Consider the following 25,793-nt stretch of genomic DNA (forward strand, 5'->3'; position numbering starts at 1 on the left):
TTTAGTAGCAGCAGCTAATCTTCAACAACTCAATTTCCACAGTATTCATAAATCTGACAACTTATTATAAAGCAGCAATAACTCAGGACTGGATTTGCAAAGGATTTAGTGTTATTTTAGAAACCACAGTATCCTTAGAAAGGTATTGTGGGCTAACACAATATTGCATGCTAGCACCCAGCATTCCCACCAATCAAAATCCAACAAAAAACTACAACACCTATGTGTTGACTACACCAGTCCTTTGTAAGGACACATAGGTTTAGGAGAGTGTTTGCCTAACTGAATTATATTTAAGGAATATAAGAGGAAAAAGTTGCAGTATCTTCTCTTGCAGTTTATTCACTCTGCAGCCTAGTTCAGTCTATGGTCTAATCCATCATATCTCTCCACACAAACTTCACATGTGATTGATCTTTCCCTCCAGTCAGTAAAATTATCCGTTTTTATCTTGCACTAACTGACCTGTGCTTTCTTCCCTAAAGGCTTTGATTGAGTCTAGTCCCACTACATGCTTCTGAACATGGTTAAGAACTCCAGTTGAGCAGCAGGCCATAAACGCTATGCAAGGCTTCAGGTTTATTTTCTCTCATGACAAAGCTCCAAGACTAAGAAAAAAATGTTTGAAACTAACTACACATGACATTCATTAGTTTATGCATGTTTGCTTGCCTCTATAAAAACAATAAACAATGAAAAATAATTTTAATTTATATGCAATTTACAAAAAAAAAAAAAAAGTCAATCCCTGCAGCCTCTAATAGAAAGCTCCTAACTCTAAGTCAGAATGAATTTTACTTTTTCACTGAACATGGTTTCCAGCATATCATAATATCATCAAGCCAAGAACATTTACATATAAATAAGCAATAAGGAAAACAATTTCATTCCAAAAGAAGCACGGCTTATAAGACCAACTATCAGTAAATTCCTTTCCCTTTGAGCTATATAAGAGTTATGAAAACCAACGAGCATAGGCTAACATTACTCATCAAACTAAGGCAATGTCCTGGTTTTAGCTGGGATACAGTTGGTTTTTCTTCCAATGGCTGGTATAGTGATGTTTTTTGGATTTTAACCCCACTTGCTAGCTGGGGCTAAACCACAACAGGCAATTATATACTTTTTCTTACCTAAGTGAAACATATTCAGCTTCCTGTCGGCTCAGCTCAGTTTCAGAGTCCAGTGCTCTTCTTGCCAATCTTTTCATCTCAGTTTCCAGAGAATCAATGGTGTCTTTCATTAGTGCCACTTTGGACTTCTGTTCTAGCCGTTCACTACCTAACTATGAATATAATTAAACATTAAAAGCCATAAAAAAACCTGATTTATATATAGAATTTATCCTAATAATTCAAATTCTACTCTGTTTTTAGCAAAAATATTTTACTGAAGAAGAAATGTCCGAGTATCTCATTTACTCAGGACCTGAATCCAAGGCTACTGAAGATACTTGGCAAAGAGCTGAAATGTGATTTTCACTTCCTTTGAAGGACAATAGATTTCCTGTCTTTCAGATCTCTAGGAATATTTAAATTTATTAATGTAAATTTTAGGTTGGTAATTATGCCCAAGTGCAAAAATGTTTGGCATTGATCAACACTAAAAGTTTTCAGTGCAGAATAACATTATTATGGGTGTATGAAGGGAGAAATCCCAGTTCAGGATATAACACTACCAGTGATGGCTTTAGGCCTCTACTAAGTTATACGGCTATGCTGATAAATGGATAGAGAAATCACTGTAAACACTTGCATAAAGCACTTCTATGACCAAGTTACCACCATGAGGCCCTTAGGTCTGTACCTAGAACAAAGAACAGGTTCAAAACATCTTGCACAGACTCCGGCAAAGCTAGTTTGAAATCTCCAGTTTAAAGAAGGATGAGTTTCTTTATTAAAATGCTTATGCTTAACATTCAAATAACTGTCCTTTCTAAATTATTTGAAACAGCTCTTTTAAGGTAAAAAATTCTCACTTCATCCCTCTCCTCATTTACTGATTCTTTCAGTACTAATTTCTTTGTTACTATAATCAAAGGTCAGACCTCTAAAGAGCAAGTCAGTGAGCCTCTGGTACGCAGTAACTTTTTTAGTACTAGTGCCAGAAATTTCGTATTGATGTATCGCCCTCAAAAGGGTACCAAATGAACTGAAGAAATAAGACCACGTACATAAAACAGGACATATTCACTACACCTCATATGCCAAGCATGTGATTAAAGCTAATTTACTACTCAGTGTACTTAGAGCTATTTAAGCCTACAGTGTATTGTTCATCACAAATGTACTCAGTTTAATATTATGATCCTTGGAACTATACTTATAAGCTTGGTAGAATTTAAAAGGCTGAGGGGGAAAAAGAAAATTAACCAGAATTTATAACCACAAGATCTAGAAAAAAGACACACTACAGAAATCAATGTTAATCTATTTAAAAATCAAGTTCTACCAAGATTGTAAATACATTTAATATTTATATTAATTGTATTAATGTTTTCATTTTCTATTTTAGTGCCATACGTTAGCAAAACAGATGCACACACAAGCCACTTAAACTGTATTAAATAGGACTTGCCAGAACAGTACAATTACAGTTGATTTTGGAATATCAGGTCTTAATTGTAAGATAATTCACATTGGAATGGACTCCAGGAGGTCTCTAGTCTAAACTCAAACTCAAAGCAGGGACAGCTCTGACGTCAGGTTGCTCAGGACTTTGTCCAGTCTGGTCTTGAAAATCTCCAAGGCTGGGGACTGCTCGACTGTCCTCACAGGAAAGAAGTATTTCCCTGTCTTCAGCCTGAACCCTTCTCATTTCAACTGATACCCACTGTTGCTCATCCTTCCACCATGCACTGCTGTGAAAAGCCTGCTTCTGACTTCTTTATGGGTACTGGCAGGCAGGACTTAGGTCCTCCTTAAGCCACCTCTACTCCAGGTGGAACAAGCCCAGTTCCACCAGTCTCCTCTCATAGGGAAAGCGTTCCAGCCCCAAGTATCATGGGAGCACTCCATTAAACTCGCTCCAGTTTGGCAATATGTTTCTTGTACCGTGGTGGCAAAACTGGATGCGGTGTATACCAGATGTCGTCTAACAAGTGCTCAGTAAAGGGGGACAGTCACTCCCCTCGAGCTACTGGCTGTGTCATGTTCACACAGTCTAGGAGACTCTTGGCCACCTTTGCCACCATAGCATACTGCTGGCTCATGTACAGCTTGCTGTACACCAGGGCCTCCAATGCCTGAGCTTTCAGCAGCGCTGCTCCTAAACCCATTGGTCCCCAACCTGTATTGCTGCCAGTGGCTCTTCTTCCCAAATTCAGAATTTGGCATTCATCGTTGTTGGACTTCACAAGGTTCCTGTTGTCCATTCTTCCTACCTGTCTTGGTCCCTGTGGATGACAGCCCTGCTCTTGAGTATATCAACAGTTTTCCCTAATTTGGTGTCACCTGCAAACTTTATGAGCATGCGTTCTGTTGCCTCCTTCAGGTCACTGATAAAGATGTCAAACAGGACAGGCCTCAGAACAACCCCCTGTGGTGCTCCATGTTAACAATCTCCAGGCCAAATTAACTGATAAGAATGACCATCCAATTGAATTTTCCCCATCTAGCTGCCCACCCATCCAGACCATAACATCACAGAATCACAGAATCACTAGGTTGGAAAGGACCTTCAAGATCATCAAGTCCAACCATTAATCCAGCGCCACCATGTCCCCTAAACCATGTCCCGAAGTGCCACATCCACACGTTTTTTGAACACTTCCAGAGATGGCGACTCCACCACCTCCCTGGGCAGCCTGCTCCAATGCCTGACCACTCTCTCAGTGAAGAAATTTTTCCTAATATCCAATCTAAACCTCCCCTGGCGCAACTTGAGGCCATTTCTTCTTGTCCTGTCGCTAGTTACTTGGGAGGAGACCAACACCCTCGTCGCCACAACCCCCTTTCAGGTAGTTGTAGAGAGCAATAAGGTCTCCTCTCAGCCTCCTCTTCTCCAGACTAAACAATCCCAGTTCCCTCAGCCGCTCCTCATAAGACTTGTGCTCCAGACCCCTCACCAGCTTCGTTGCCCTTCTCTGGACACGCTCCAGCACCTCAGCATCCTTCTTGTAGTGAGGGGCCCAAAACTGAACACAGGATTCAAGGTGCGGCCTCACCAGTGCTGAGTAAAGGGGCACAATCACTTCCCTACTCCTGCTGGCCACAATATTCCTGATACAGGCCAGGATGCTGTTGGCCTTCTTGGCCACCTGGGCACACTGCCAGCTCACGTTCAGCCGGCTGTCAACCAGCACCCCCAGGTCCCTTTCCACCGGGCTGCTCTCCAGCCACTCCTCCCCAAGCCTGTAGCGTTGCATGGGGTTGTTGTGGCCGAAGTGCAGGACCCGGCACTTGGCCTTATTAAACCTCATACAGTTGGCCTCTGCCCATCGATCCAGCCTGTCCAGATCCCTCTGCAGAGCCCTCCTACCCTCCAGCAGATCAACACTCCCACCCAACTTGGTGTCATCTGCAAACTTACTGAGGGAGCACTCAATTCCCTCATCCAGATCATCTATAAAGATGATCCTAAGCTGGATACATCCTAAGCTGGATACAAGAACACTCTGGATAACAGTGTTAAAAGCCTTGCTACAGTCGTAGTAAGTAACATCCAGGGCTCTCAGCCTATTTTTTCCTGACAGAAAGCAGACAGGTTGGTCCTGTAGGATTAACCCTGTATTACATTTACAATTACATAAATAATTATTTTCCCTTACATTTTGAATAGTAGTTTCTAGCTCTTCAATCCTCTGTTGCAAATGAGCCTTTTCATTAAATGCAGTTTCTTGGGAAATCTGTATCAAATAACAGCAACAAAATCACATATAGAACAAGTCTAAACTCACCACAGACATGTAATGCAATTAACTCTCAGGATTAGAATAGAAATCCTTACCAACTTTAATTACACTATTAAATAGTTTTCATGCTAAAATAACCTGGGGGAGGGCACAATCAAACCTTTAACTGCTCCCTGAGACTATCACGTTCTGTAGTCATCCTTCGGAAATCTGACAGTGCTGTATCCCTTTCTATCTCCAAGCGTCTTAACATAGCTTGAGCTGTCACAGTGCTTTTAGGAGTCCTGGGGCGTTTGATAACTTCCTGACGAAGTCGGGAAATCTCTTCCTGTGCCTGTTTTTAAAAACAGCAGCGTAACAAAAATATGGAATACACAATGTAATATAATACTGTAGCATATGGCTGGTAAGGCAGAACATTCCAGAAACTGTGCAATAACAAAGATGAAGTAATGATTTGTGCATATATTCTTTGATTCAGGAAAGCATTCTTAACTCAGGACAGCACTTATGAACTTCTATTTAACTGACAGATTCAAATCACAGAATTGCCATAATTTTTTTTCTATTTTTTAAACAAATGCTTTGCGTATTTTTCTTTTTTTACACAAAAAAAAAAAAAAGGATTTTTTTCTTGCACATCACCTTAAGTTATTTTAATTAATCATACAAATATAAATACAATTACCTGTTTATAAAGATTGTCAATGTTGTCTCTCTCAGCTGTTAAAACTTTGAAGTTACCCTGAATTTCTGCCACATGGCGCTCATATTTTTTCAGTGTTGACTTAAGTTCTTCACATTGTCTCAATATTTTCAAAACTTCTGGATCAGAACTCACTCGCTTAAAGAATAAGGTGATATAAGGTTAAAGCAGAGAAACAAAACTTGGTACGCTTTTTTATTATATCTGGTTTGGAAAAGTCTATAAAAGATTTAATAAGCCTTCAAACTAGTAACCTCCAGACAGTCAAGACTGTACATATATATTTCTTAGAATTAGAGTCCAGGTATACATAATATTTTCTAAAATTTACATTTATTTTGAGTAACAAATGTCTTTCAAAATGGTACTGACAATCATGTTAATAATTACTTAATATAAGCAGTTGTAAATAATCCTTTAAAGTGATATACATGCATGCAGTGTAAAGCAGCAGTTAAGTTCACATTATTTGCTCATTCCCATCTTATGTATCCCAGTTTATAATGAATTCATTTTTCTTCCTTGTAATTATGGCTTTGGTAACTCAGCATAAGATAAACCAACGTTTTAAAAAACACATTCCTCCTCTTCCAAAGTGTTTTCCAAGCTCACCTGGATAGATGAAAATTTTTTTGACATGCTGCCACAAGTAGAGGTTCACTTAGGACTTGAAAATGCGTTTCTAAATACCTTCAGGAAATTCTCAGTCTCACTTTTATAGTAGTCTCTGTCCTCTTCCAAGTCTTTATAAAGGTATCAAGCCTGGAAGGTGATTTTCCTTGCTTTATTTCAGCTTCTGTTTGTAAAATAACCTGTATGTGCAAAAACGAGATAATTCTTTCTTGGTGAATTAAGGAGGAGGGTCAGCAAAACCACTACCACGGAATTCCAGAGGGCAGACTTTGGCCTGTTCAGGACACTGGTTGAGAGAGTCCCTTGGGAGACAGTCCTAAAGGGCAAAGAGGTCCAGGAAGGCTGGACATTCTTCAAGAAGGAAATCTTAAAGGCGCAGGAGCAGGTGGTCCCCATGTGCCGTAAGAAGAGCTGGCGGGGAAGACGACCAGCCTGGCTGAACAGGGAGATTTTGCTGGGACTCAGGAAAAAAAGGAGAGTTTATCACCTCTGGAAGAAAGGGCAGGCAACTCAAGAACAGTACAAGGGTCTCATTAGGTCATGCAGAGAGAAAATTAGAAGGGCAAAAGCCCAGCTAGAACTCAATCTGGCCACAGTTGTAAGGAATAAAAAAAAAAGTTTTTACAAATATATTGACAACAAAAAGAGAATCAAGGAGAATCTCCATCCCTTACTGGATATGGTGGGGGACTGTCACCAAGGATGAGGACAAGGCTGAGGTACTTAATGCCGCCTTTGCCTCAGTCTTTAATAGCCAGACCAGGTATCTGCAGGGTATTCAGCCCCCTGAACTGGAAGACAGGAATGGAGAGCACAATAAACTCCTCATAATCCATCAGGAAGCAGTTAAGGACCTGTTAAGCCACCTGGACACCCACAAGTCTATGGGGCCTGATGGGATCCACCCACGAGTACTGAGGGAGCTGGCGAAGGAGCTTGTCAAGCCACTCTCCATCATTTATCAGAAGTCCTGGTTAACAGGGGAGGTCCCAGAAGACTGGAGGCTTGCCAATGTGACACCCATCTACAAGAACAGGCGGATGGAGGATCCCAGGAACTACAGGCCTGTCAGCCTTACCTCAGTACTGGGGAAGATTATGGAGAGGTTCATCTTGAGGGAGCTCACAGAGCATGTGCAGGACAATCAACGGATCAGGCCCAGGCAGCACAGGTTCATGAAAGGCAGGTCCTGCTTGACCAACCTATGACCAAGTGACCTGCCTAGTGGATGAGGGAAAGGCTGTGGATGTTGTCTACCTGGACTTCAGTAAAGCCTTTGACAGCGTCTCCCACAGCATTCTCCTGGAGAAACTGGCGGCTCGTGGCTTAGACAGGTGCGCTCTTCACTGGGTAAAGAACTGGCTGGACGGCCGAGTCCAGAGAGCTGTGGTGAATGGAGTTAAATCCAGCTGGTGGCTGGTCACAAGCGGTGTTCCCCAGGGCTCGGTTCTGGGGCTGATCTTGTTCAATATCTTTATCGATGATCTGGATGAGGGCATTGAGTGCTCCCTCAGTAAGTTTGCAGATGACACCAAGTTGGGTGGGAGCGTTGATCTGCTGGAGGGCAGGAAGGATCTGCAGAGGGATCTGGACAGGCTGGATTGATGGACTGAGGTCAATTGTATGAGGTTCAACAAGGCCAAGTGCCAGGTCCTGCAGTTCAGTCATAACAACCTCAAGCAACACTACAGGCTTGGGGAGGAGTGGCTGGAGAGCTTCCTGGAGGAAAAGGTGCTGGGGATGCTGGTTGACAGCTGGCTGAATATGAGCCGGCAGTGTGCCCAGGTGGCCAAGAAAGCCAACAGCATCCTGGCTTGTATCAGAAATCATGTGGCCAGCGGGAGTAGGGAAGTGAGTGCTGTACTCAGCACTGGTGAGGCCACACCTCGAATCCTGTGTTCAGTTTTGGGCGTCTCACTACAAGAAGGATGTTGAGGTGCTGGAGTGTGTCCAGAGAAGGGCAACGAAGCTGGTGAGGGGGCTGGAGCACAAGTCTTATGAGGAGTGGCTGAGGGAACTGGGGTTGTTCAATCTGGAGAAGAGCCTCAAGGGATACCTTATGGCTTTCTACAACTACCTGAAAGGGGACTGTGGTGAGGTGGGTGTTAGTCTCTTCTCCCAAGTAACAAGCAATAGGACAAGAAGAAATGGCCTCAAGTTGCGCCAGGGGAGGTTTTGACTAGATACTAGGAAAAATTTCGTTACGGAGAGAGTGGTCAAACATTGGAACAGGCTGCCCAGGGAGGTGGTGGAGTCACCATCACTGGAGGTGTTCAAAAAACATGTAGATGTGGCACTTTGGGACATGGTTTAGTGGGCATGGTGGTATTGGGTTGACAGTTGGACTTGATCTTAAAGATCTTTTCTAACCTTAATGATTCTATGATTCATTCACTGAAATAGAACTTTTGTAATGAATGATACTTCAATGTAAAAATAGACAAACATACTTTTCAAAATGAAGATGAAGCAGATATCTAATTAAAATAAATATCTATTTAATACTTCAAAGTAACTTCTGAATGTCTGTATTTTCTCGTTTTTGTTATAATGGAGAATATGTCTGAACGTCCTTCTAAAATGGACCTAACAGGACAGAAAAGCTAAATGTTAATTAACTTGGAATATATCTGTTCAAAAATAAGGAGGACAATTAAGTAGATTTGTATTGGAATAGTTAATGATTTTTTAAATATGAAAGAAATTAGGCCACTATGTTTCCTTAAGATTCATGAGAGTTGAGTTTTTGAAATGGAAATAAAAGCAATGTGCAAATAAGTATAGTTGAAATCCAGGAAGTCATTTAGGGGCCTAAAACAGATTCTGAAGATTAATTGCAATTCCAAAGTTCAAAATTTTACACGAAATCCCTCTCTGTTACAATCTATCTGTTGGATGTGCCTGGACTCATGAAAGTTTAAGTACCTAGAGAATACTAAACTCTGCAAATTTATTTTGTTGACACACGTGCAGAAGTAGGTCTTTAAATCCCTGAAAAGTTATAAATTAATCACCTAAATTTCTCAGTGAATCTAGCTCTCAAAACCCAAACTTTCTGGCTGAATGATCAAAATCTTTCCAAGGTAATTCAGCAGTAAGGTCTACATGGTCAGAGTGGTTTTTTTTTTTTTTCCAGAAGGGGTTCTTTGCAAGATTGTGGCATAAGCTTAATATATAGGAAAAAGAAACCCACAATCCCTCCCACCCCCCTGAAATTTGAGACAAATCTTTAAATTACAATAAGAATTTATCTTGAACACATAAAAGAATTCCCTATCAATTTATACTGGAAGAAAGTGAATGAGTCCACTTAACAAATTAAAATGTTAATTTAAGTTAGATTTACCACTGGCAAATATTTCTACACTTACACCACCATACGAATTTCAAAATATTCCAACAGTATCATTACACTTTAAGGAAGACAGAATATTAAGATAAAAATTTTAAAGACAAGATGTTACTTCTCTCTGTTTTGAATACCTTGTGAATCATTTGCAAAACAGTTATACGCAATTTTTTTTAAAAAAATTAAGATTCTCAAAAGCAAAATCATTACAGCCTAGTTGCAAAACAGAGACAGATTTCCATCCACCTAGTGACAGAGAAATACAAATGAAAACAGATGTGTTTAGCCATTCTATAACTAGTCTGTTACCAGTGAAAACAAAGCAAATGAAATTCACTTGTACAAGTATTAATTTCATGTGGAAATGACCCGATTTCATAGCTACATATATATTAAGGATACATGTTTAACTCACAGATTTTAGTGTTTTCACCGTGTGTTCCAGGTTCTTTATCTTGCTCTGCTCTTTCAATCTACCATAAAAAAAATTGAGAAGCAAAAGATGTATTAACTTTTTGTAATCACTAGTGCAAATCCAGCATTTTAGCTCAACTGTTCCAGTCCAAGGAGCGTTTTGTACTTGTTTTCTGGTTTGACTAGGCTAAAAACATACTATCTAAGTATGTTTTTATCTATCTAAGATAATCTAAGAAGGGAATCAGTTAAAAGTTTCATCTTCAGATGCCGTCCAGGATCAAGCTGAGTTACTCTCAGGGAGGTGAATGAAAAAGGAAGCATAGGCTACCTTTTCCCAGAACTGTCTTAGCAAGGAACTTTTGAAAACAGGGACAGTTTGACTATACCTATGGGTTAAAGAAATATGTAGTTATACTAATTGCATACAAAGAATATGCTTTCTCCCATCTGACCACTACTACTAAATCACATAATTGCATGTGCATAGAATGTAATTTTCCATTATCCTGTGAAGTCAAAAGCAGCTTTCACTGAAGTTACATTCTTTCCAACTGCAAGCGTGGTTTTAATCCTTGAACCATTCTACACTTGAAAAATACCAGTGGCCAGAACATACGCCTCCTTCATCCCAGCAAATATACTTCAAAGCAGAGATGAAAGCTAGAAATTCAGTCCAAAAGGTCAAAAAACCCACCCCAAACCACCCCCCATAATATTAGCAAACAACCTTAAAATATCACTGCACAGTATTACTTCTAATACGTAGATACCTTTGCTTCCTCAAGCTCCTTATCAGCAGTATTCAACAGCAATTCTTTTTGCATCTGCTCAGATAGTTTGCCAATTACAGCAAGTTGTTTACACAGATGATCATCTTTGCAGGTGAATCTATCCACTTGACTTTCCACCACTTGCTTCGTACCAAGCAGTTGTATGACACGTTGCCTTAGCTCATGGTTTATCTTCTTCAGATCTTCAGTCTATAAGGACAAGGAGAAAAAAAGTATTTTACTTCATCTTCAAGGATTTGCAGGGAGTATTTCATAGAAAGCAGTAATTTATGCTTAACAAACAAAATCAGTATACATTATTCACAAATGAAAAATAAGCACACTACTAGCACCATTTTGAACAGTTTGAGTTTGAAGGGGTCTGAACAATGGAGAATTTGATCCTTAACATTTATGCTAAAAACTATCTCAAGCTCGGCTTGCCACTACAGTTATCCTCCCACAGTACTGTGAGAGGAAATCTCTCTCCAGGCCTGGTTTCAAGTTTCCAACAGTTACTCACTATGGATCTCTTAGATCTCAGGAATGACCTTCCATCATCCTCTTTGAGTTGGGCCCATATCCTTCACATGTACTTCACAAAGGCCAGCAGAAATGTAGCAGATCAATTAATACAAATTCATCAATTAATCAATATAAGATTAAGAATTCCCCTGAAACAATGTTGTCTTTTTAGAAAAGTATTATATGGCCTTTTTGTAAGGCCTAATCAAGATAAGGATACAGTGCAATGCAGAAACTCCTTTGCTTGCACAGGCTGATCTTGTAACGCATGAGAAATCAGTATCACTGAATACTGAATTCTGTGAGGTTCACTTGATTCTAATAGTCTGAGAGTTTTCTTCAGGTACTGCTAGCAGTGCACAAAAATACATTTTGGATTATTTAGGAAGACCTGAAAGACGCTTTGTGACAAAAAGCTTTCAGGGTGGGCTCTGTCCTGTGACATTCTGTAGTAGTTAATTTTTTCACTGACTCTCCTAATATATTTGTATACTCATTGAACAGAAGAAGTAGCAAAATTATGAATTTATCTTCATTGTAATTTTATTTTTATGTTTTCATCAAGCCTGATCCAGCTAATGCTACCAAATTAATAACAAAGCACAGTTATAAACCTGAAAACATAACAATTATAGATTGGTTGAGTGGAAAAGTAGTTTAAAAAAACCCACAAAACAAAACACAAAAAAACGCCACCACACCACAGAAAGCATCCACAAAGGGCAGTAGAGACAGCATCTGTACATCTGTGTTTTGGGATTCCTGCACTTTCATTAAGTTATAAAATTTGGGGAGAATGCAGCTCTGCTATTACTAGAGGAAGTTCACAACAATGCCTGCTTTACGTGGTGGGAAGCAGAGTGCTAATGAAGGGCAGAGAGGCTAAATCCTACTCTGCATCTGAATGTACAAACAACGCTTAAGATGACCAAACTGAAGTCTGAGTCACATCTACACCCACAAGCCTCAAGTAACTGACTACATGAAAAGTGGTTTTGTTGCTCCATACAGCCAACCTGTATCATTTCTGAAGGGTCTTTTCCAACCTAAATGATTCTAGGATTCCCCCCTCCTTTGGATAACAAAGAATGTTATGGCAAGCACTCAGAGATACCATATTTACACTACAAAATTAAGGGTTCTTAATGGAAAATATCATTTTAGCAATTTACTCTGCTTTATACAGACAAGAATTATGATTTGAGCACCTTGACTAATCACAATTGTTCTCACAGTGCTACACAATGAAAGCGGTCTGTAAGCAATATTATCATTTAGGGCTTTATAGACTCCAAAACCAATACCATACTATCAAAAAAACACAGCCATAAAAAATCATGAAGTACAAACAACCTTTGCTCCTGTAATGTCACTGCATTCTGCTCTAACTCATGACAGCTTGTTGCAGCAGTATAAACTGGGGGGGAGAACGCTACCATTTAACTTCCTAGGCGCAGAAGGATGCAGAAAAGCATCCTTTTGTAGTTCAGCTATATAAAAATAAAGGAAATACATGATAATAAGAAACATAGACATAACTTATGAATTATCTCTATCTATCAGCATCCTCTCAAATATAGAGCACGGCCGGGAACATTTGTAAGTGTTCAAATCCCGTTCAATTCAGCTGAACATAGGGATGCAGAGGTAGTTATCATCAACTCGCAGCACTGATGCTTAATGTTTCCTCGCAAATCCACAAACACTTTGAAATACAAGAAGGAAGAGAAAGATAGAGCGGTCCCTGGCAGCTTTCTCAGAATAACTATGATAAAGTAGGGTCGCTGGAATGAGTCCCTCAGTGAAAGATGAACAAGCCACAGCAAGACAGTGCTATTCAATGCCTGACAATCTGCTCTTCTTGTGATACGGGAATTAGCCGACAGGTCTAACAGAATATGAATATTCAGTTAGCCACCAGCAGGAAGTTCTCACCATGAGCATGACCACAACAGTTTCTCTCCATGCTCAGATTCAAGAGTTTCAAGGAAATTTAGGGCAGCTGGTTCGGTGAGTTATTTCTGTACCACATTCATCTTTATCTAAATCAAATCTCTGCCACCAAGCATCAGTCTGACCATCAGCCTCAAAGTGCTTTTAAGCACCACTATAAGTGATAGTTTTGTTTAGGAGTAAGCTGACTTAATTTTGTGTATCTACAAAGAGGCATTTCTAGAAAGAGATTCCTGTGATTTATTTTAGGCATTCATCCTAAAACTAATCATGCCCTAGAAGTATCTCTGGCAATACAGACAGCCCAGACATCTCTATTACAGTCATCATCATCGTTGACACATCGAATGAGATGAGGTGAATCCCATCCTAAATATTCTGTTCTCTCTGAAAGAGAGACTTACAGCTTTCTCCAGTTACATGCATTGCCCCAGTCTTTCCAGAAAGGGAAGAGAACAAATCAGAGTAATTTACAAGCTATTGGTTCCTTCAGTACCTCGCTGAGCATTGAGGTACTGAAGGTACCAGTACTATTGAGGTACTATTGTATCAAAAATACAGATAGAATACATAGCATTTGCTCACTCACAATACTACTTTTCCTCAACTTGTGAAAGAGCACTTTTTGAAAAACATGATAATATTTATATATCCTAAAATGGCTATTATTGATGCTTGCCATAAAACGCTAAGATTTAACTACCGCTGTTGACACATTTCACCACCATCCTCTGAACTGCAACAGTGCAACTGGGATGAAGCTTCACGTCAGGCCCACTCTAAGCTCCACACAGCACTAACGACACTTGCAGCAGGCCATGATCAAAAGAATTCAGAGTTAGTAAACTTGTTGGACTGATTAAGTCCAGTTTTGACTGTTTTTGCATTCCAGGTAGTTCAGCAATTAACCATTTATGATGCTCCTTTCCTCCTCGTCCTCCGCGGCACCAGTACCTGAAACGCCCTCACCCCCGCCCGCTCGGCGCACACCCCCCGCCCCGCACCGACCCCCGGGCTGACAGAAGAGCCGGGCGGGGCGCCGAGGCGAGTCCCGCCGGTCTCTACCCTGGGGCGACTCTCCGCTCATGGCTGCTGCCGGGGCCAGGTGAGGCACCCGCGGTTGCCGCCGCCGGACTCCGCTCACTTACCCGCTGCCGCTCGCGCTTTCGGCGAGCTCTCCGCGCGCCCGCCGCTCCGGTCCGCGGGGGCGGGGCGCGCCTCAGCGGCCGCCTCGCTCCGCGTTCCCTGGGCGCCTGGCAACGGCCAGCGGGCTGCCGCACGCTTCCAACCGCCCCTCTCAGCCTGCCGAAGGGAGGCAGGAGGCGGCGGGCAGGGGTTGCTGTGCGCTGTCATTCGCCTGCCCGGGGCGCGGCCCCACGCCTCTGCAAGGCTGTCGCCTCAGGCCTGGGGACAGCCCGCCGCTCTCTGCGCCAGCAGGCAGCCCCTCGCCTCCCCGCGGCCGCGGTGGGGCCGAGCTCTCCACAGCGGGAGCACGGCTAAGGCGGGAAGTGGCTCATCTTCTTCCAGGTAGCTGAGTGAAAGCCTTGGCTAGTCTGGATGGTCGTGAAGAGCCGTAGAAACCTCGACTCCAGCTCTCCCCCTGACGGAAAAGCTATCCGTTAGCATTACATTCTCACAATATTGCCCTTTCCCCTGAGGCTTCCCCACTTTCTTGGGCTGGGAGTTCTGCAGGAGAGAAACCAAGCAGCTGTGATGGACGTACCAACCTCTGGTGCAGCACCAGCACAACAGCTTAGCTAAGCAGCTCTGTGTAGCAAGCATGCCGTCTCTGTACTTTTATCGCCTTTAATCTTGCTTTCAAAGGTGATCATAATACCTGTTGTCCTTACAGGTGCGTATGACTGAAATGCTAGAGGCAAAACCTAGAAATAATCCTAAAAATCATAAAAAAAATGTACTCCAAAATCTTGTACAAAATGATCAGCAAAACCCTTTTTCCAATAATTCTGATATAAATATTTATGAGCACTGCCTTCATAGAAATTTTAATTATTTCTCTACTTGGTTTCATCTTGGGAGGTTTTTGAGTAACTCCTATCTATGAAAAACTTTCAGATATCAGGTTTATAACTTATAGCGTAGTTCCTCAATAAACATTACTAAAAGTCAAGAAAAGGTGCTCATATCTCTTCTTGGTTTTAAATACCAATGACTATTGAGTGACTGGTTGCTACTATATCTTTTTGAATGGCTTTTGTGTTGGGGGGGAAGCTAAGCCAAGCCCCTTCTCAAGTGACATATTGTTCTGTGCAGACCCTGATGGAAAAAAAAGATGAATTCCTCAAATAACAGTTCAATTCTTCATAGCTATTTTGGAATGGAAACAGGGAGGTGCATGAATATCACAGATTGGCATACTCTGACATATGCAACAATACCTCCCATTGCTGGTTTGAGTGCAATTCTTTAGTTGTAAAGCACCCTTAACTACCTTTAAGTCAAAACTCCCTGGGCCCACCAGCACATATGCAGCATAGGCCACACCCCTGATTAATCCGAAAGCCTCAGAGGAAGACAGGGAAAGGCAGCATGAGCGATGCTTACAGGTGAAGAAGATTTCAGAGACAAAGCCAAGCAGCCGTGCCTTGTCAGACCAGCCCCAGGAGAGAAGATGGGTATTCTAAAACTGCCACAGCTGGCCACCCGGGACAGACAGTGAGCTCAGAAAGCTCACCTGAACACCTCTACTCTCATTATGTTCATCTCTTTCTGAAACTAATATCCAAGGAGACAGATGAAAACTCCAACAATTGCTATACAATCACTTTGGCTTTACAAGAACAAAACAAGTATTAGGTAAGAAAGACTTCATCTTGTGAAAACAGCCTTCCTTCAATTAAACATTATCTTCTACCCAAAACCCATCCAATTTATGTATTTATTTGTAAAATATATGTGCCAGTTGTGTTGTCCAGAATAAACACTACTTTCAACATTACACTTGTGTCTTGACAGTGTCAAGCATTAGCCTCCCACATACGATAAACCCCAGTCTGAACTCATTCCTATTTTTTAATGCTGGGACTACATATTAACCAGTTTACAAACAATGTAAAGTTAAAATGTCAAGGTATTACAAGGATAATTATATTTTTCTTTATTCCAATAACAAAATCACATGAAAGATGTTACTTCTTATGTTTTCTTACATCCCAGGGTAGGAGTTCTTATTCACAGCACCACTAGCTGCACATCTCTTCTTGGAATAGCACAGACAGGGACAAGAAGACTGGCACCTTTGCAGAAAGTGATGAGAAAAGGGTAAGGAGCCTGTGTGAATCCTATGACTCCTATTACCTACTCGTGTCTGGCATAGGTATAAACAGTCTTTGGAAGAGGTTGCTACTTTTGGTAGTCCCAAAGCCAAGCCAAGAAACCAGAGAAAAGGTACTCTTGTCCCTGTTACGTATTAGCACAGATTTCATATTCTGGAGACAGTGCTGGGTAAATGACTGGGGGGTTTTGGGGGCATTTTGCTTAATGCCACTATTAAACATTCATGGATAGAGCTCACCTTTTTGGAGATTAGGAGTGAGTAATACCTCTGAAGTATGATCCCCACCCAAAAAGGGAGAAGAAATTGAAAGATTTTACCTTCTAGAAAGAGAGCAAGAGAAGTCTTTTTTCTTCTCCCCATCCTGGATTTCTTACAAGTCTTACTTTCTGATTTTGATATGATGGAAATCATCAGAGAATACTCTGCATTATCTTTTTTATCTCCAAAAGAGATGTGAAAGGAGCATTTCAGGTTTTAATAACTTTACCAAAGTTATTCTTCATGAAAATTAATTTTAGAAGTGAAATTATATATTTTTAATTGGTTTTGTTCTCATATGTCTATGGTTTTCTCTAAGTGACATATGTTGCGTTCTGTCTTATATGTTAGTGCTGGTTAATGTCGTGCAGAGCTATTGCTTTGCTTTTTGTGTACCAAACAAAGCTTTGTTGATCAAAGAAAGAATGAAAATCATACACAGGATTGTTTTCAAAAGCAAAAATATTAATTGCTGTATTTTGCAGATATCTGATTTATACAATAGTAGTTGAGATATAAGAAATTTTAGAAGTCCAATCCAGAAAGGTTATTACTTAGGTCCACAGAGGATGATGGCATTAGTATAGCTTTGCACTACCTCTCTTACCTTAACCTTGCCCTCCAAATCTCGCAGCTTCCTACATGATGCAGCCCTCACTAGACTGAGTGAACAGATAAAGAAATCACGGTGTGTATTTATAAATTCATACTTTTTGCTTGTTGCCAGAATATTTCTAATTATCTTGTCTTCAACAATAGCCACTTCTCAGGAAAGGTATTGATCGTTGCACATGTATTTTATCCTTCAGCATATCAGAGACAGACCCTTGACATTTTTACCCGTCCACCAAGTATTCGGCACACTTTACATTTTTTAGCAAATTCTGGTTCTAATTAAGGGAACAGAGAGTTGCCTTGGTTAGGCCCCAAGTTTTCAGGTGGGAGAAGACGGAGTGTAACAGCTCACAGCATGTTTTTAGTGACACCCCGTGGCAAAATGACACATTGCAAATTTCCGACAGTCAAGTGCCAGAATGGAAACAAAGGGTCCCACATTTTGTTTTTCTAGTAACATCAGAAGTCCCACAAGATGCATTTCGCTTCCTCTGACCAGCGTTAATGTGCCCAGGTTCACTTTTGCATTTTGCCAACTGCCTCAAAAGTTGATTTTCCAATATTTACAACACTGAATCAGCACACTTTTATGGACAATCGAAGCCCACATGCTTTTTACTCTATGCATTACAGAATAAGTCACCCCAGTGAAAGGTCATGACCGGTCTAGTTTAGCAACAAGTTATGCCCATTTCAAACTGCTTAAAATAATTCCCAACTTTTTTTAATGTGACAATACAACCTGCCAAGTGCTGGGGCACACATCACGTCAGGCTCTTTTTAGAGTCTGTTTCTCCCACGGATCACCATTAGCACACATCTGGTGATGGCTTCTTACTACACCCACACATTTCTTCTCACAGTTTGGTAAGGAACTGTCATGCTCTTAATGATCCAGTTCTTCAGAAGGAAACAACCCCAAGCTCACATCTTTAATCTTGTAAGCCTTTCACACCCTTTATACACCTTCTTTTCACCTTCACCTTTCAGGGAATATAGCTGTTCTAGTACTGTTTCTTCAGTCAGAAGGTAAAGGCAATTCAGGCTGCATCATAAGTGGTTTTCTTTATTGACAAAGCAAATACATGAACACCCAATCACATACCCAAAGCCAAATTGCTTCCTCAAATAATTTCACTGTTTCACCTGAATATCGACTCAGTGTTTCTTCCTAAACCACCTAAACCTACAACTGGGAAGAAGAAAAATTACCTGTAACTGTTCCTCTTCAAGAGGAATAGTCTATGTGAACTATCACAACCCATTGTCCCACCCTTTTTCTCTATAATTCCTTCATGTCTTGGGACTCAAATATTGAGGAGGAATGAGACGAGGTATACAGCACATGTTTGCCCACATGGATACTACTGTGGATAAAAGCTCCAACATGTAGAGCTGAGCGTTGGCCCACAGTGTAAATGCAGACAACAGCTCTTGAAGAAGAGTTATAGCTAAGGTTCGGTAGATTTGAAGAACCGTTCAAACCCATGCAAATCTGAAGACAATCTGCTGCATGTGATACGTCTTTAATTATCTAGTCTTCGTCTGTTTCCAGCTTGCTAATGAATTATGCTATCATTTAGTTTCTGTATCTTCACAAACGCCACGGATAGTTTCTATGTATTCGACAATGCTCTGTGCATTTGTGTTAACTTCTTGCAGTGTCCCTTTGAACCCACGAAAGCTTCTAGCATCCAGAACATGTTGTGGCGAGGAACTGCACGGCTAGGTCTTGCACGAAGAATCACCCGGTTTGTCCCCCGTGCATCTGCCTTTTGCTGGCATGATCCGATGCTTCACAGTTACCGTTTTGGGAGAGGCACCGTTTTGGGAGAGGCAGTACAGATCAACACGGACGTACTTTCTTTAATACCACTTACCATTTTACAATCTCTTACCGCAGGAGCCTTATGAGTTCTTGTTGGTTTTTTTTGTGGTGTTATTTTGGTTGTTTTTTTTACCAGGCTGACGAGTCTTAACTTCCTTAGCTGCACGTTGCCCAGCAGCGGATCATTCTCTCTTCTCCTCAGCTTTCCCCAGCCGTTACCACCTCCTGGCTGCGGCGTCACCGTGGGGACACCCGCTCCCCTCAGCTCTCACCCGAGCAGAAAAACCCGCTGACAGCCCTCCGCCATCAGCGGGGAGCAGAACTTCCTAACACCCCTCCCCGGGTTCATCCCGGGCCGCGGCGGTGACCCGCTGGGCAGGCAAATCCCGCGGTGCGCGCATGCCCGCCGGCCGGCCGCGCGCCCGCCCCCTGCACCTCTAACCTCGGGAACCGGAAGGCGCTCCGCAGCCCGCTAACGGCCTTGCGCGCGCATGGGCGCCTACCCGCTGTGAGTACTGGCTTGCGCCCCGCGCGTGCAGGCGTGGCCGTTGCGGCGGCGGGCAGGGGGTCCGTCGCCTCGGTGTAGCCCCGTGGGAGGGGGTCGGGGCCGGCAGCCGTCCGAGCGGGTCGCCGCACGATGAGAGCTGGCGGTTGAGGGGAGTCATCGTGGCTGAGGGAACACCCGCGCCAAGAGCGAAATGGCGCCCGGGACGGCAGCGCACGGTACCGCCCGCGGTAACTCCGCGGGGCTTGCCTCGCCTTTCGAGGCTCGTCACCGAGGCTCGCCTGGCTGGCTCGTCACTGACCCAATAAGCTCATGAACTTGTTGCACCTGTTTTTTCTTATCAAATCAATGGGGAAAAAAATCATAAAACTGGACTGCTAAAATGTAAGTTTAGCAAAATACACGAAGTAAGATTGTATTGGCAAGACTGTATTGAGCGAGGGGAAATACACAGCCTAATTCTGTTTCTTCCTTTCGTCTTTTAGGCACTGAGGGCTGTGAGGAGGATCTGCTCTGACAACCCCTTAACTCTTTCGTCTTAAGAACACATCAGGGTTTGAACGGCATCATTAGTTTCAAGAGGAGAAACATGCCATGTAACTCACACCCACTGAGGAGTGTTGCTGCTTTGGGAAGAGCATGACTGCATCATGACTACCACTAGCAGTTTGTTTCTGTTACAACAGCAGGTTGTGTACTTGCCACATTCAGCTTTACTAGATCAAGTATTCTTTCCATCTACTGTCCATTTATTAAAAACATGGTACTGCGCTCATCATTAAAGAACTTCCTTCAGTTATCCTGTGTCCTCAGGACTCCAAAAGCTGGCTTCAGAAGCACAACTAGTGGAGGCCTTGTTATCCAGTCTATTTCTAATGATGTTTACCAAAATCTAGCTGTGGAAGACTGGATCCATGACCACATGAATTTAGAGAATAGACAAGTTCTTTTCCTTTGGAGAAATTCCCCTGCTGTGGTAATAGGGAGACATCAGAATCCCTGGCAGGAATGCAACCTCAGGCTGTTGAGGGAAAAAAAAATAAAACTAGCCAGGAGGAGAAGTGGAGGAGGGACAGTCTACCATGATTTAGGCAATATCAATTTGACTTTCTTTACAACCAGAAAAAAATATGAACGAATGGAAAACCTAAAACTAGTTGTGAAGGCACTGAAAACCTTGCGCCCCCAGTTAGATGTCCATGTCACTGACAGATATGACATCTTGCTAGACGGGAAATACAAAATCTCAGGTACTGCTGCAAAGCTGGGAAGGGCAACTGCTTATCACCACTGTACCTTACTCTGTAGCGCAGATAAGTTTGTTTTATCTTCCGTGCTAAAGAGTCCTTACAAAGGGCTAAAAAGCAATGCCACTCCTAGCGTGCCTGCCTTAGTGAAAAATCTCCTTGAAGAGGATCCTAGTTTAACTTGTGAGATGCTCCTGGATGCCATTGCTGAAGAATATGCGATGCAACACCAAATAGATCATCGTATCACCTTAATAAATCCAGCTGATGAGACTGTGCTTCCTGGAATTAATAATAAAACTGAAGAACTACAAACCTGGGAATGGGTGTATGGAAAGACACCAAAGTTCAGCGTTAGCACTTGTTTTAAGATGGTCCATAAAGATTCAGTTCTTGATGTTAAAGTAGATATGGATGTAAAGCATGGAAGGATTGAAGCCTGTAACATTGATCTGCCGGAGCAGTGGCTGCCACCTGCACTGTGCAGTGAACTGGTGAAGAGCCTTACTGGCAGTAAGTTTTGCCCAAATGAAACCACTGCACTAGCAACAACGTTACTCAGAGTGTGTCCACAAGATGATGAGTTGCATTGCAGGTGGAATCTGCTATGTGAAAATATGAAAATGTTAATGTGACTTGCATTTTGAAAATGTAAGCTAAATTTCTGCTGCTTTTTAAGTTAATTTATTGAAAACAAAACATTCGTTTCTACAGGATGATTCTTTCTCATTTATTAGTCATTAAAACTGTTTAATCTTGTGCTTTGGGTTAATATTACCTACTGGCAACAAAATTTCACACTGCCTGCACCCAAGGTTCCCAGACTGTAGGATGTAAACCACTGCAATAGGCTGCAGCCCTGTATCATTCCATGCTGACAGACATAGTCGCTGCTTAAACCAGGGAGAATGGTGGCAGCATCCCAGACTGGCTCTGCAGCAGAGAAGGTACAAATGGCTGACACGAATGGGATGGGGTAGATGGGAAGCTGCCGCTGTGCTGCTGCGCTGGATCCCCCAGCCTGTATCGCATGGCTTGCAGATAGTAGCTCAAAGGCCACGTTTCAGCCCCTGAGCTGTGTGGAGAGGGATGTCCCCCTGGTTTCTGGTTGAAAGTCCTTTCTTGGAGAGTGCTGGTGACCCTCTCCCACCTTACAAGAATGGTAGTAAGCTAAGCTGTTGTGTAGTAGAGCAGTCCAGCAGTTCCACCCTGGATTAGGGCTTTTGTCCATGCATGTGCAAACAGGGGAGGAAGGATTAGGAAGTTTGGGGGGGGAGGGTTGTTACGTGGTGAGGGTGGGAGGCCGTAGGTCCTTGGGAGCTGCATTGCCTGGCACAACGCTGGGAGTCACTGCTGCCATAGGTACTGGTATCCAAGCTAGAAGTGGAAACATTTCTACGTCAGGAAATACACTTGCAAATACAGATGTAGAAGAAATAGATTCCTTATATTACAACCTAGGAGAAAATTTGCTACTGAAAGGCAATGGTGACCTGAAAATGATAGTTTTCATGTTAAATGAAAATAATAGCTCAGTATAAAGTAACATTAGGAAAGTAGCTGGTCCTGCATCCAGCTATGGACCCCTCAGCACAGGAAAGACATGGACTTGTTGGAGCAGGTCCAGAGGAGGGCCACCAAAATGATCAGAGGGCTGGAACACCTCTCCTGTGAGGACAGGCTGGGAGAGTTGGGGTTGTTCAACCTGGAGAAGAGAAGGCTCTTACTGCAGCCTTCCGGTACTTAAACGGGGCTTGTAAGAAAAATGGGGACAAACATTTTAGCAGTGCCTGTTGTGATAAGTGGTAATGGTTTTAAACTAAAAGAGGGTAGATTTAGACTAGATAGAAGGAATAAATTTTTGACAATGAAGGTGGTGAAACAGTGGTACAGGTTGCCCAGAGAGGTGGTAGATGCCCCATCCCTGGCAACATTCCAGGTCAGGTTGGATGAGGCTCTCAGCAACCTGATCTAGTTGAAGATGTCACTGCTTATTGTAGGGGGGTTGGACTAGATGACCTTTAAAGGTCCCTTCCAACCCAAACTGTTCTATGATTCTATGAAAACAGCAGCAGTTTATTGGTATAGGAGAGAACACAGAGCAGCAGAGACATCTGCTGATAGGATCTCTGCTGAAGTAAGGCAGTTACAGAGTTCATATTCTGCTAGGTGACAATTTATTCTTCACCAAACTGTCAAATAAGCAGAATGTGGTAAGTAACAGCAGCAGCTGAAATTCTTCAGTTGAGGAGGATCTAGACAGTCAGATTAGGAAGCCCGAGGCAGTATATCCTTTTGTGAATACTTCATTTCTTTGCTAATTAAATCGTGCAACAAGACTGTTCTCTGCAAATACTTCTCAAGGAATGAGGCCTGCAAAGGCCTGTGAGGTGCTATATTGTGTTACTTGCACACTGTCATCTTTAAAAGATGTCTGGTTGACTAGCACTCAGTAGGAGGAAATCACATGGCAGAAGCGACCTACCTTTAGCCAAGGAGAGCAGTCAATGGGGGTGAATCCAGCCCTTGGCTTGGGCTGGAAGTCAGACTGCAGGACTGAACGACACTTAGCTGACTCCAGCGGGGAAGCTTAAGCTCATCTCCACAGATGATGCCAGGAGGGATAGTCCTGGCTGCACAATCCAGGCAATGAACTGACTACATAAGCACAAGTGGCAGTGCAGAAGAACATGGCCTGGTGTCACTAAAATGGTAGCGGAACCATAGTCTTAGATTGCTCATAATTTTTTTTTCCCCATACATTGACGCCCATTCCTGTTCATACCTGGTGTTCCTACTGACAGTGAAAGGAACTATTCAGAGATAAAGGGTTTATAGGTGAAAATTGCAGTGCAGTGCCAACTGGTGCGTTGCGAAAGGCTTAGTTATATGCATGTACAGATACTGTATATCCATGAGATCTACAAGAAAAGCCATAGTCTTAGCTACTGAATTACAGTCTAATTAGAAAAAAAGAGAAAAAAATTCTAGCGATGACCAGGCAAGAGAGGGAAGACCATGCTTGCCTCTTGTGGTATTTGTAGGGGACCACATCAGTGGGGCTTACTACTAGAACAGGGAGGCATATTGTATTACAAGATGCAGAAGCATAAAGATAAAATTTTATTTTAATTTCCAATTAAGTATTAAGATTTAAAGTTGATTTAAAATATTTAAGGTGGCTTTTTACTTTGCCCATGTATATTTGAAATTGCTAGACTAGGTTAAAAGATAGAAAGCTTCACATTTGGGAAGCTTACTGTATTTACAGTGAACCTTCTCCCAGATATGGCTGACCTATAAGGCATTACCCAGCTTCCTTGAATTACCCTATGTAGTACAGAGAAGAATTCAAACAGATGACTAAAACTACAAATAATAAAAAATAACCTTTATTCCCATCAAAAATAGGCATATATTAATACACAACTGAATAAAACTGATTACATTGACCAGAAACTTAGTATCACAGCAGCAAGCCAGGGAGTTTCTATGGAATGTTTGGGGGGACTGACTGGTAGCGTACAGCTGCTATGGCACGTATGTTATTCTTTTTGCTGAGTAACACCAGAAAGCAGAGACATTATTTTGCGAAAGGATAAAGGCGGCAGACCATTGGCAAACTGTGACCCAGAGAACAAGGCAAAGACCAGCTCTGTTTCTTCTTGATAGCTGTGGAATACGTTTGTTGTGTTAGAGGCAAGACTAAAAGAACAGCAGCATTAGATGACAGAAGGTGAAAGAAGAATGAAGCAAATAATAAAAAAAGGATAATGGAATACACCAGTCATCAGGAAAAAGAAACACAGGAGAGAGAAGAAGTTCTAGCAATGAACATGCTAGTAGAACCATGGAGGCATATTGTAATACAATATGCAGAAAGCATAAGGCCCCTATCAGTCCTGAGGCAGAAAAGATTTTGATGGGACCTGCAGAAGAGGCCACTGCCTGTTCTTCATGTCGCAACATAAGACTTTGCCAGATTCTTGCTGACAGTGATCAAGAACCCTTGTATTAGGAGAAAAAGAAGCAGCAGCTCAAGCAATACCTTCTGCTTTCCAGAGGATGAAGGGAAGTCAAGAAAAGATTCTGTCTTTTTTTTTTCCAATTAGCATATTCCTTAGAATCATTATTAACAAGAAAGCTTCAGGGTATCCAACTTTTGGAAGAATTTAAAAATCAATTATTTTTTTAGGGGACTATCTTAGTAGCAGGGAAATAGCATGCTGCAGTTCAGACTGGCATGACTAGCTGGAAGGACATTAAACTTGGAAGTCAAGGAAAAAGAATGGGAGAGGATCATACAACCTTTTCACACCTACTGCAAAGGATGGAAATCAGGTATATGACCATACATCACGGAATAAAAGAATGGATAGGAGTGATAGGGAAAAGAATACAGCTGTTTGCATCCTTTCCAGCCCAAAACCCATCATGCAGAGACATATAAGACAACCCTAAAATGTCTGTATGCTGAACACTAGGATGTTTGTATGCAAGCAGCTTGGAAAATGGAATGTTAAATTCGGGGTTACTAGTAAAGTCTGTGAAATCAGGTATTACAGGATTGACCAAAACACAGCAGAACAGCAGTCATGACTAGAATACAGGAATTAAAGGAAATAAATAAGGCTGCTTATAAAAGAGGACATGTGGCAGCCCAGCTTCAAATGTCTGTGAGGTGGTCAATTAAAGATAAAGAAACCAAAATTTGCTCAAGACAAAATTAATAGTAAAAATAGACATGACAGTAAAGAGGCCTTTGAGAGACAGTATTGAGGGTCTGTTATGAAATAAAGATCAAATTTAAACACGGATTGTACTAATTATGATTATG

General features: G+C 42.0%; 2 protein-coding genes across 2 annotated transcripts in view; one reads left to right on the forward strand and one right to left on the reverse strand.

Annotated features, from left to right (window-relative positions):
- The window catches only part of TSGA10 (testis specific 10), a gene marked incomplete at both ends in the record, with an annotated part of 39,448 nt that extends 19,579 nt beyond the window's left edge, over positions 1–19,869 (reverse strand). The window contains 9 exon segments of the mRNA XM_082014317.1: positions 1,134–1,285; positions 4,769–4,846; positions 5,013–5,186; positions 6,171–6,215; positions 6,219–6,298; positions 6,301–6,370; positions 9,956–10,013; positions 10,720–10,937; positions 19,708–19,869. Coding sequence (XP_081870443.1) covers positions 1,134–1,285; positions 4,769–4,846; positions 5,013–5,186; positions 6,171–6,215; positions 6,219–6,298; positions 6,301–6,370; positions 9,956–10,013; positions 10,720–10,937; positions 19,708–19,869 — 1,037 coding nt within the window.
- Positions 19,870–20,469: 600 nt separating this feature from the next.
- On the forward strand, positions 20,470–21,591 carry LIPT1 (lipoyltransferase 1; the record flags this gene model as incomplete). Its single annotated transcript, XM_082002606.1, has 1 exon — positions 20,470–21,591. One exon carries the CDS (start codon positions 20,470–20,472, stop codon positions 21,589–21,591), a length of 1,122 nt encoding a protein of 373 aa, XP_081858732.1.
- Between the last annotated feature and the right edge of the window lie 4,202 nt (positions 21,592–25,793).

The sequence above is a fragment of the Phaethon aethereus genome (assembly GCF_964289735.1).
Source record: "Phaethon aethereus genome assembly, chromosome: 1".
NCBI classification, from domain to species: Eukaryota; Metazoa; Chordata; class Aves; order Phaethontiformes; family Phaethontidae; genus Phaethon; species Phaethon aethereus.